Source organism: Aptenodytes patagonicus, chromosome 9 (assembly GCF_965638725.1).
Source record: "Aptenodytes patagonicus chromosome 9, bAptPat1.pri.cur, whole genome shotgun sequence".
In the NCBI taxonomy this organism is placed as follows: domain Eukaryota; kingdom Metazoa; phylum Chordata; class Aves; order Sphenisciformes; family Spheniscidae; genus Aptenodytes; species Aptenodytes patagonicus.
This window is the reverse complement of record NC_134957.1, coordinates 10000001-10012917: the sequence shown is the minus strand read 5'-3', so window position 1 is coordinate 10012917 and position 12917 is coordinate 10000001. Positions and strand designations below refer to the sequence as shown.

General features: G+C 39.0%; 1 protein-coding gene across 4 annotated transcripts in view; it reads right to left on the bottom strand.

Moving 5' to 3' along the window:
• Nucleotides 1-12917, bottom strand: part of LOC143164455 (fibronectin type-III domain-containing protein 3a-like) — a 49759-nt gene that overhangs the window by 15736 nt on the left and 21106 nt on the right. For all 4 annotated transcript variants that reach the window (XM_076347081.1, XM_076347082.1, XM_076347084.1 and 1 more), the window contains 6 exons: nt 9946-10021; nt 8627-8703; nt 4615-4849; nt 2862-3134; nt 1410-1465; nt 48-202 (listed from right to left, as the gene is read on the bottom strand). In XM_076347081.1, coding sequence (XP_076203196.1) covers nt 48-202; nt 1410-1465; nt 2862-3134; nt 4615-4849; nt 8627-8703; nt 9946-10021 — 872 coding nt within the window. The remainder of the gene's footprint in view (nt 1-47; nt 203-1409; nt 1466-2861; nt 3135-4614; nt 4850-8626; nt 8704-9945; nt 10022-12917) is intronic.

Here is a 12917-nt window from a genome sequence, read left to right as displayed (position 1 = left end):
TGTTTTTAAACATCGGTATTGTGCTTAAATGAAGAAACTAAACTTACACATAGACAGATTTAAATTTTCCATTTTTACCACTGTTGGATATTGCTACTTCAAATGTAAATGCTGCTGGACTATGACTATGGCTCTCTCCATTCTGTGAACTAACTGGGAGATTCCAGGACAGAACGGCTGATCTTGCTTGTATATCAGAAACCTATTAAAAGCATAAATAATGCAAGTAAGTTTGCTTTCTGTAATAAAAGGTATATTAGTCAATAACATGGCGTCGCTAGTTTGCCTATGAAGCTCCTCACTGGAGGAATTCTTTACCTTTGTAGTGGAAATATTGAGTCATTATTTGAATGTAAATCATTTCCTCTTTTCATTTCTAAAGTATCACATTGAAGGATTTCCCTCCAAACACTAAACAAACGTACAGACACACTACGTTGTCTCAGTGTATGAAGATAAAATTTCTATTTCACCTGCACTGTCTGCATCACTCATTTGGAGCAAATGTTCAGATTTGGAGTCTTGAACACCGACACCAGATCTCTATTTAGGCACAGTCAGATGGCCTAACTTTCTAACGCCACTACAACTCCCTCACATAATCTTAATATTTAACCACTAACCTACAGGATAGCAAGAGGCTCTGATTTTAAGTGCTCACGACTAAAATTTTTGGTCTAAGTTTTTTGCTGCTTAATTCCCATACTCCAAATTTTCTCTGACAAAGTCAACACAGCCTTCTGTTAGCATGAAGTACAGACATCAGAAGCAGCAATGAAAAAAATACTATCGTAACAAAGAATAGCTAAAAAGTTGGAGCAAAAGAATACAACCCATGCTTACTGTGTAGATAATGCAAAGAAGAGTTTCATTAGGCATGCTCAAGATCAAAAATATCAGTGCAGTTTCAGCCTTTAGACATTTAAATTAACGTCACCAGACTCCAACTTCCTAAGTAAGTCTGTAAATACTCAAATATTTGCTCCAATTTCTAAACATAACATAACATAAAAAAGATGATCTATTTTTGTAAACTCTATTCCAAATATTCTTAAATCCTCTATGCTGAACGAAGGACGGTTCCAAGAGTGGACAGACTTCCATTAGTTTAGCAGGCCCTTGGTTTGCAAGGTATTAAAGCCCTCACATACACTAGACAACTTCAACAGTGGATATATTCTGACTCTGGGAAACTGAGTCAGCCAGACAGTTTCAGAAAGTTGAGAAACAATGGGTTTCCATAGCATGGTTGCCCTTTCCCAGCTATAAACTCTGACAACTAAAACTTATTTTCTCTATTAAAAAAATAAACCATTAAGAAAAAAGAAAAAGGGAGATCAGTAAGACACATGTTATTTTATAGAAAGTATATGCACAGAAAAGAATGGTATTTTAAGGATAATACTTACGACTGGCTTGCCAATGCTCAAGTGACTATCACATTTCTTGGATTCCGTGTCAGACTCTGAAATTTCAAATACAAAACCCATTACCGAAAACCCCAAGGGTAAACCAGTCTGTTACAAAAATGCCACCACAAGATGGAGTTTGCCTCATTAAGAGTTTAACAATAGTACTTATTGTGCAAAGTTCATTTCCCCTGTTTGTTTTGGCTGTGTGAGGGGTAGAAACATGAACTATCCAAAACTAACAGTGTTACAAAAACCCTTTTAGTACATCCTGCACAAAGGGTATATTTTCGTAATCCGAGCATAAATGGGTTTTCTTTGACAACACAAAAACATTCCTCCAAAAATGAAAGGTGTTAAAAAAATGACAATAAGATCTTATCTCTCTATTATATGTGCTTTCCTTGAATTCCTATTGCAAAACACTTGGTCTAGGCATAATTGGGAAGAAGCCTGATCAAAACTGCACATTAAAAATACCTACAGGTACCAAAAGGGTTACATCTGTAAAGGGTTACATCTGTAAATGGAATCCTGTCTTTACAATTGTCCATGTCGAACAAATCAGGATACTATTCTGCCCACAAACTCCCCCCCCCCCCCCAATTTGTATTAAGACAAAATCTTTAATGGAGTGTATTTTTCGTCCTTGAAACAAGTTGGATAAAAGCTTCCACCTCTACTTACTTCCCAAGATGCAAAGTCAGATTTCTCTTTCCTTTCTCTAACCGAAGAGTTAAATACAACAGTGACACAGATGAGGACTAGACGTTGCAGCCTAACAAGACCACTTAACTGAAGACACACACACCCCCCACACTAAGAGATACACAAATCATTTAAGGAATCGTGATAAGAAACTGTCTGCATTTCAGCGACACCGTTTCAAACCAACAGGAAAGAGAAAGATACTGTACACAAGGTATTTCAGTATATGCAAGTGAATAGCCATAAGCTGTTAAAAAGCTCAAACATTCATTTGAGCAAAATAATGCACTGAACTGAAATTACAGCTGATCAAACAGCAACCTGTACGGACAGTTGCTCAAACCTTCCTATTTCTTGAAGTTTTAAGTAACTCCTAGTTATCTGAAAAGTACCACAAGGAATGACACCAGAAGTCTTTTATGTAAGCACCCACAGGTCATCCTCACTTGGAATATTGATCAGTCCCGGGTCAGAAAAGGCAGAGAAGTAAACAAAAGGTTTGAAATTAAATCTTCCTGAAGACCTTATTTGATAAATCTCAAATGAACAAACTTGACATTACTATGATTTCTACAGGGAAAAAAAGCTAAACATAATGAAAAGTATTTCAGGCTTTCTCTAACCCTGAACAGCCAAAGAAATTTACAAACTCAGTTTTTTCAGAAACTATTTTGCAATGAACTTACAGCATCTTCTGTTACAAAAGAATCTAGATTTTTTTTTTACCCTTTCAATGCAACCTACCTCCCATCTCTGCATCTGGACTGCCCTTTGTTTTTCCTATCTGCTTCTGCTTTAGTGGTCCTCCTGCCCCTTGCTGTCCCTTTCCATTTCCATTCTGAATCGTTGCATTGGAAGAATTAACAACTTTATGTGGTGAAGATGGAGGACTGTTAAGTTTATTGTTAGTATGACCACTAGCTTGTCTGTCTTTTAGTCTTTTCTTCAGGTGTTCTTGCATTTTGAGACTCCTTTCATCTCGCTGAATGAAGTTTGTCCTTCCATGAGAACGAGGTTCTACAAAGAAAGGAGGACTTTTCATTATTCAGTACAATTTATGTGACATCTGAGAAACACTCTAGAAGTTAGAAGAATAACTACAGTAGAACCAGGGCTTGAAAACCCCTGGAACTTCACTGTGCTTGCTTTGTCAGTCTGTAGCTGCATGGAGCTGCATGGCTCGCATCACTTCGGCTTGCTGCATCTGTGAAGTCCCGCGGAGTTTCACGGCTGACACTCGGGTGTCTCTGGGCAGCAGAGCAACAGACAAGAAACGCGCGCGTAGCGCGCTGCTGACTGGCAGAGCTTCGCTAGGCTTTAGGAACCTCACCTGACAAAGGGCTTATGGACTGGGCTCAGATCAGTCCACGAGCATAAAGATCAGGCAGCAGGAGAAGAATGTGCCTGGAGGTTTAATTCTGGTTTTGAAACGTTGTCAACATTAGTTAGATGCTACAGTAAGATACACAAAATATCTGCAAGCAAATTTCCATTTTTCCTATTTAACCCATATCCAAATTGCTGATTTTCTTTTTCCTTAAACATTATTTTTGATCAGTTGCTGAGTTCAGGGTTTGGGTTTGTTTGTTTGTTTTTTTAAAAATGTAATTCTTCAGGCCTTTCTCTTTTGTTAGCTGCTCAAGATTATGCCTTACAGTTGCCCTTCCTCCCTCATATAGCCATACAGTCACATTTTCAAAAAAGCGTAAGCAAGTTCAGGACCAAAACTAACTTTTTAAAACATAGCTCGGGTGCTACTGAATATTTTACCCTAGACATAAGCCGAAATAGCTTAATTACCAATTTAAGCTTCAGAGAGAGTGAATGGTCTTACATAGTCTAATTTCTTTGTGTTAAACGCTTGTTTATATAACAAGGCTTACAGCCTGGTTTAATTCAGCAGTGATCCCAGTCCTCCACTGAAGTATTGCTTCATTCAGTTTTTACATATAAAGTGGACTTGCACTTCACCCTCCAACATGGATTACTATGGTTTTTGGTTTATGTATGTTTTTTTTTATTTTCTTGCCAGTCGTATTTGGACTCTGTCTAGCCAAAAAAATACATTCACGTATCAAATTAAATGCATTTCCAAAAAGCTTCATGCCAAGGCTGTGACAAAACACAGCAGTTTTGGAGAGCACAATTTTAGAGAAAGGTAGAAGCAATCATTGTGGCATTTACAGTAACAAAAGTAAGGAACCATGAAAAATATACACAGTATTAGAACACTTCTAAGTTACTGCTTTTGCATTAAATCTTTAAAAACAGAACAGCTGAAGATTTAAACTTTATACAATCATACTTTGCACATGCAGAGTGCCTTCAGTGTATTTTAAGATACCCCATAAACACAACTAAGGCTCAGGGAGTCTAGTAACTAGCACCAAAATCACAGAAACGTGTGAAAGAGCTACCGGCAGAACTCGGCCGTCTCAATCTGGACGCACTGAGTGAAAGGCCTTCTCGTGTATTTAAACATCACCCGCGCTCTCACCTTGTTCTTGAAAAACGTGCGGTGGTGGATGCTGGTGAATGAACTGTGGTGGTAGCTCTCCTGTCCCAGGAACCGGAGGGTACACTGGGTGAGGTGGGTGGGGAAGCAAAGCATGGTGGTGATGCATGTAATGTGGCACATGGGGAGGAGGAGGAGGAGGAGGATGCATGGAAGGATGGAATTCAGCCGAGTGTGGCAATACCACCACTTTGCGAACTCCATTTTCTTCCACCACCTGTCACGCAACACAAGAAATGAACCGTCAGCACAAAAACAATCTTGTAAATATTGTACATTTAATACAGAACCCCTATGCTTAAGTTTATACCCGCAATCTGACAGTCAGGGATATATATGCACACCGAAACGAACTCCAGTGGAAACCCAGCATACGTTACTGGAAGAAACTGGAGTTTGAGGCAGTCAGTTTTAAGAAGCTGAACCTCACACGCTAAAGTGCTAAGCAATCTATAATTTATGAATAACGTATATATTCTTTTAAACAAGTAACGTGAATCGATCAGGGTGTAATTCCCAGTCTGCTTGTAATTACAGTTAGAAGAACTGCTTTAGACCACATCCCGACTGACAGCGCTATCGTACGTACAAGTCACTGCATGTCATCTGGTTTGTGGTACACGTCTGCATACACGTTCTTAGCCTATGGCAAGCACAACGTATTACACAAGTCAGCTCTGCTGCCTTGTACTATGATCCGACCCAACGCAAATGTCAGAACATTTCATGTTTGCCACAGGCTAAGAGAATTCAGACAAAGAACCTGCCTGCGCCTCTGAGCCCTAGGATAAAAAGATGCTAAGACAGTGCATGCATATGCATGCACACGCACACTTTTAAGCCTGTGTCCTAAACTGGCAATATATAGGCTCCTTCTGGAGTCTAATTCTGCCAACGTGAAATACACTAATATCTCAATTGCTTTTCCTACGGTAAATTTAAAATACATTACGGTTTTCTACAATAACACTTCTCTAAATCTTAAAACTGAGAAGAGACTTCGGACAGAACATAGGATTTTAGAAGACCAGGTCAAGAAATAACACCAGAGTAGGATTCACAAAAAGACGTATTAAACAATGATGACACGGAAGTAAAACAATGCCCAGTTTAGTCTCATCTTTAAGACACCTGGAACAGACAACCAGAGGCTGAGGTTTACAGGGTCCTTTCTCCAGGTAGGGTTCCCTAGGCAGACAGAGGACATCTACGCTGATTCCTTGTCACTCTGTGGTTACGTTCCATTTTGCTTATCTGAGGGATTACGTTTTCAGCACCTACAGTTCTGACGGGGTCAAAGGCTTCCGAGTTGACCATCAGAGAAATCCCCTGGTCATATTCCAGTTTGTTTCTCCTGCCACAATATGGAAGTCCACTGGCATAAAATTCAGACTGTATCTAATGTGAAGTCTGACTCAGAAGTAAACTAGATTGTATTAAATCCTATTTAAAGGCAGACAACGAATCAATTGTTTTCTCCTCTCCCTCAAACAAAAAATTAAACAGGTATGAGCCATGTAATTGGGGGAAAAAAAAAATCAATGATAGAAAAATGTTCAATATTAAAGGCAAACTGACACTCCAAAATTAATCAAGTCTCAGTGGGAAAACCAGGCATTTTTCTCAGATTGGTTTAAAATTAGTCAGCAGCTTTATGCTTCCTTCCTCCTACACTGGTCATCTCCTCCAAGTTGCATTTAAGAATGCGGATCACAAATGCTATTAGGCAGGGCCTTACAGTGCTTTAGTACTAACAGAGATGACCATGTAGTCAGCAGAAAATATCGGTCACAAGGATGCAAGCGGGGGGCGCGTTCCAGCTGCGGGCTGGCGTACAACACTGAGATGCAAATAAAAAAAATTTATTTTTAATGCAATCTGTAAAGTAAATCATACAAAATAAAAACTGCTCTTAGAAGATTTCAACTTATTTACGTAGTCCTCTGTTACCAAAAATATACACAATTTATATTTTCAGGCATTTGAAGAAAGCACTTACACAAAAGCAGGCCATATGTTTTATCCTGTTAGTTCCTTCAAGATCCCCTCCTAAAGCGTGTTTAGTTTGGCTATAAGGAATCACTGTAGCGTTTCCCAGTTGGCCGAGAAGGCATTACGGATGTTGAAATATTGCTTACTCCAAAAGTACATTTTGAAAAGCTCCTCAGCAAAAGATAGAGCAAACTAATGAGAAATTATTCTTCTGAAGGGAAATAGAATGTGTCCACTCACAAATTGCTATGACAAAGTTCACCTGTGAGGTGACCTCAGAGTCAGCAATTCTTAACAGACTTTAAATAGAAGAAAAAAAATGACAAGGAGAAGTCACTTAAGACTAAGCTTACACTGAATACAACTTTGTTCTAGAAACAACGTGGGGGGCTTTCTGGTTCATCAAAAGAACTAAATACACCACTTGAACTACATTACGCTGCATAATATTATAACACGCTATATACAAGTCAAAACTCATAGCAGATTTTGATGGCTATGTTAACTCTATTTTATGTATACATCAAGCAAGAACACATGGCACAGTTTCGGGTAGAAGGGATACATTAATATAATAAGACTTCTACATTATTTTACAGTCTGAAGTTGCTACGTCCCCATTATCCACTACTGAATTGCTTCATTCCACTCAGGCAGAAACCAACACGACTTATCTCTGGGCTCCGCCAGACAGTTTTGGGAACAGAAAGTTAAAGTCTCATCTGCTGACAAGATCAGTGTAAGTCACTCAAGCTCTGATTTAAAGTTGGTTTCAAACGTGTCTATCCCTGTTCACAATGACCAAGGGAAAACAAAGCAAAACCAAACCTCCTAGTTTCCTGTGACAGCAAACACAGAACAAATGTATTTTTCAGTTTCTACGCCTCAGCATTTGCCAGTGCTTTGCATACCGTTAGCACTGAAGACTCAATTTCATATTGACGCATAAATTATCTGGGGGATCTTTCTTTGGGGTCTGCATGAAAGTACCTACTTATAATAGCAGAAGCACAAACTGCAGAGGCAGCTGTATGCAAAGAGACAACTGCCTGGGGAACTCAAGAACATACAGTTACAAGGTTTTCAAGCCTGCTCAGAAAACTCCTAATTCTGAACATCACTAGAAAATGAGAAACCTAGCCTATCCCATTTAAACATTTGTTTTTACTTGCTTCCCTTTAAAAATGCATTCATTTAAAAGTAAATCAAACTGGTAACTTCAAACATCTCTGATAACAAAGTTCAAATACCACACGCAGGTCTGATCTGCTATGACTTAACAAAGCAGAGGAGTGGAAAAATCAGTGGGAACGGAAAAGTAAAGCTGGGAGAGAAGCCCAGAGTCCTGCTCATTTCATAGGCACACGTCACTAGCATTAACACTCCTCTTCACACTTCTGCTGTAACAGTAGAGTGTTTTGCTGAATGTTAAGGAGATCAGAGCTGGTAAAGAAAGGGGCATTGAAAACTTTGATAAAGAGTTATATTAGAATAGAAATACGAGCCTCATCTCCACAGTGTGCGAGAGACACGTTCAGTTCGGATGCTGCGCCCAGCTACGTTCCCATCAGACCGTTTCTAGCAGAGCTGAGCACCGTCTACACTCATCAGTCCTCTGACACTTAGCAGGCTGCAGTCAGCTGTGACTGTTCACACGACCCGGGCACCTACTCTCACCTTGAAAACAGGACTGAAGAAAAACCAAGACGTGGATCCTGTTAATGGAGCTCAACAGACAGCCAATTCAGAGCCATCTACTATCTTACGAAAAGTAATCTTTTACTGCCTAGTTCCAGTATTAAAAAAATCCCGGAAACAAGATCAAATTTTACTAAGTGAACAAAAGGTGATAGAGCCTACAATAAAGTTAAATAGTTGGTAAGTTCAATGGAAAAAATGAGAACCACTTTTAACAGCTGTTCCAGATAAAATAATCAGTAACCTTATTGTAAAAAGCCACACCCACAAACATACTGAAATGTAAGAATAAATTCAAGTTTACCTGAGATACATAACCGGGAGGCACAAATATAGGCGGCATAGAACCATTTGGTGACATCATAGGAACATGTGCTGGACCTGAGAAGTAACAAGGTGCCACTTTTTAACAAACGAGGCTTTTACAAACTCTTTTTTCCACCTTTTTTCCCCAAAGGTGGTGGCTCCCTTTGGTGCCTGAAAAGCCAGCAACTGCATCCAACTCTGTATTTATGGAACTACTTTTAGACAAGTGGATTTAGAAGCAAGGCTTAAACCACCCAGTTAAAAAGCCAGTTAGGAGAGAAACTTAAGTAATCAGGACTACGAGTTTAAAAAATAAAAAAGTGACTGTACCAAGTTTCCATCAAGAAAAATAATGCCATTTATGTCACCGATGGATAACTCATTTCCACGTTCAAAATGCACGTTAGGTATGAATTAATAACTTTCAGGAAGCATCCAGAATTTTAGATGATATTGCTGAATGCAAGAACGGCTGTACGTTTATTCTACAAAAAGCACAGATTAGATTTATCCCAACCCCCACGCTTACGCAGCCAACAGTTTTTCTTTAATTGTACAAAAATCAGCATAGAGAAATTTTAGTTCTTATTTTGTGACAGAGTTAAAAGTCTGTAGCAACAACACTGGCACCATATTAATGCTGACAGCTGGTCTACCAATTTATTTTTTTTTTTTAAATAAGAATACATTATTTTTCACATCAAGCTGAAAGAAAGTATTCCTGTCTGGGATTTGATGAAAGCAGAATGGACACATTTTATATAATATCATTTGAAATGGTGAAAAATATTCCAAAAATGGAAGTACTGATAAATTCAACTTGACTTACAGGAGATATTTTGACCCGACTCAGACTTGCAGTTCTGTCACTTACCCAGAAGGTAAAAAGCAGTTTGTAGCCACACACAGAGGGTAGCAATGCTTCCCACAGTATCAGCAGACTGCTAATGCCACTACCTTACAGTAAAGTGAGGTCACACAGCGGCTATTAAAGTTGTTTAGATTAGTGTGGACTAAATCCCGTGTAAATTCATGTGTTAGGATTCTGAGAAGACAGTTATTCAAGGATCATTACAAAAGCAGTTGAGATGCCAGCCTTTTATAAATTAGCAGCAAAGTCTGCAGAGATGCAGGGAATCTTGGCAATTTCCCAGTGCAGCCTCATTTGTGCTTTAAATACAAACTGAAAAATCTGATTTATTACATTGCAGAACTTATAAAAACACATTTGACATTACAGAAACAATTACTGGTAGTAATTCTGGGATATTTGCAGAATCAAGATATTTGGATTCAGTACTTCAGTTTTTCCTTTACCTTGAATACACTGAATGTGTCCATCTTCAGTTGTAATTGTAAAAGTTTCACCTGGGTTTACCTGTACAAGAATAACCTGTAGAAAAACAAAACACAAAAGAGGTGGTTTTTTTTTTGTTTGGTTTTTTTTTTAGTTTTAGAAATTACCTGGGGGGGGAAACCCTCCTCTTCCTTATACCCACGTTAGATTAAAACACTATAGCTTTGGCAACCTCAGGGAGTAAAAAAGCAAGATGAGAAACACTGACGGGTAGAATGACATTTCTTCATACTTCGACGTAAAATCCTTAGTTTTGCATAATCAGTATTTTTCTCTGATTACTAGAAGTGCTCCCCTCGATACACTTGAAATAATTAACTAAGCTTTTATTTTTAATATTTTCACACTGCTTTTTCTTCTTTTACTGAAGCAATAAATTACCTAAGATTCAACTTGCTTTCCAAGCCTCGCCTATGAGATTATTTCAGTTTCAGGGCTAAATTGGCAAAATCAGGACTACACACACACACACACACCAAAAAAAACCCCAACCAACAAACCACAACAGAAAAACCAACACCAAACCCAACCCAATCCCCCAAAAAAACCCAAAGAAAAAAGATGCTTTGCCCAAAACTCAGCCATGTTTTTTCATCGAAAGCATGCTGGTATGTATTTTGACAATATATTCTCTGATGCTATTGAGTAACTTAATCAAGTATGCAGTCCTTTGGGGGTGGAAGGAGGAGGGCAGAAGAGGTGATAAAGCAGGTCATGTCTACCACCTCTGCTCTACAGCTCCTCAAAGATCAGGTGTATTCTCTCACATGTTTGTGTAATCCTGTAGCTAAAGAAATACAACCAACAGTGAGATTCTGCAGGTCAATTTGGACATGATTACATTCACTTTCACACAAATCAGTGTGGACGTCTGCCAGACTTATTCCTCAGGCAGTCTACAGCATCGTTTCCCTTGTGCTGGGTAACAAACGATCACCTCATTCTACCCCATTCATAGCACGTTCTTCAGTCTCGTTGTAAAATATTGGCAGCTGTGCTTCAGTTTTGTTGTAATATGACAACATTACTACAAGAATTTTGCAGTGAGTTTCTACTATATTACGTAGGCACAGGTCTAATTCTTCAGTAAAATGAGGGGTTTGGCCATGTAAGAACTGCACAGTTACACAGTCAAAATTCCACCCTGGTGACAGCTAGCATGTAAAGAAGAAGGGCCAATGTAAACATTGAAATAAAATATATTTGTAAAACTAGCTATGAAACTCAAAAAGTGTAACTTACTTTCATTCAATTTCTATAAAGTATTTTTATACTATTCATGGAATGACAATTATATCAGGTAGATGGGACCTGAAGAGATCACCTAGTCATCTAACTCCTGGTAAAAATGAACTACACGTGACGTTAATGAATAAGCCTGTCTATTTTGTGCGGCTACATCTCCAATGATGGAGCTCCATAAACTCCCCAGGCATCCGCACCACAGTTTCACTATCCTCATCATTACAGATTTTATCACCTAACTTCAACATTCCCTACTTCAACCTGAACCCTTACTCCATGTCTTAACCACCAGTGAAATAAAGAATAAAGCACCAATAAAAGAAAGATTGTTTTCTGCGATTTAGATGCTATACCCTGTATATAAATCCTTTTTGGATTTTTATCTGCCTTTTTCTGGAAACAGTGCAACGCTGATGACTTCTACTCGCAGTCTCTATCCACCCCTTGGCAGACATTTTTCTAAAGGACCGCTACTAAACCCAGTCATTCCTTATGATAAGCTGACTACCTAAACACCATACTTTGTACTTGTAATTTTCTAGGTTATCGTTCTAGTAATCAAAATAACTTCAGGCTTCCAAGATGCTTGCAGTTCCTCCCATTTCATATCAGCTGCAGATTTATTAAGTACGCCTCAATTCTGTTGTATTGGCAATTAACAAAAAGATCACTGAAAAGAATGAGACTTAAAAAGACCTCGGGGCTCCTCGTTCAACCTTTGCATTTTGACCAATTCCACTTACTCTTTTCCAACAAGTTTGCCACGTAGCTTATGCTGGCGTTAACCAAAGCACATTTCTCCAGCTGACACAGGAGAGAGTCAGTGCAAGCACACCCATGTTTACTGAAGTTATGGCCTACGTCTCCCGCTTCCCTCTCCCTCTACTCTTGAGGGTGCAACTTCAGCACAGAAAGAGATTGGTGTTTGCATGGATCTCTTACATTTAAACTGTTGTGTGTAAAACAAAACTCAAAGGAGCAGGCTGTTAAACGCTGTTTAACACTGATTTTGCAGCTTCTGCATACTGCTGTATTAATCTTAGCTTTTATTTTTTAACAGGGGATGTAGAAGCATGTACGAACACAGACCCTGCTCCAGGGAGTTCACAGTACAGGAGTCAGTTTTACTCGAGGTAGATGAGTTGCTTCTGGACATAAGTAAAACACCAAAAGCCCCTGAAAAGGCCACCTAGCCAGTCAGTAATATTCATTACGGTTCCACGAGAAGGACAGATGACAGATAATACTTTTAAAAATGGCATAATTAAAACACTGAAACTTAAGCAGATCTGTCAGTATGTATGTAAATTTATGACTTAAACTCTACTGAATTTCTAGGAGTAAAGAGAGAGAAGCAGTGTTACTTGTTTGAAGAAAATGGACAGTAACGGGCTGGGGATTTGCCAGAGCACAAAGAACCAGGAAAGATGCGGTCTGCTGCGAACAGCAGCTGCTGGGGACGGACACTAGCAGGGGACAGGACTCCATAGGCAGGTATTAAACCTCACAGCAAGTCTCCTCTTCAAGCGCAAGAAAATTCAGAGGCAGGAAAGGGATCCTCTTAGAAATTCAGAGCCTCTGAACGTGTCAGATCTTCAGAACAGGTTTCAATTAACTGAAGTTCTCACAAACAGTTCAGGAAACTATTAACTGAACTCAGCGAAAAGGATAAGTAAGTGGTGTAATC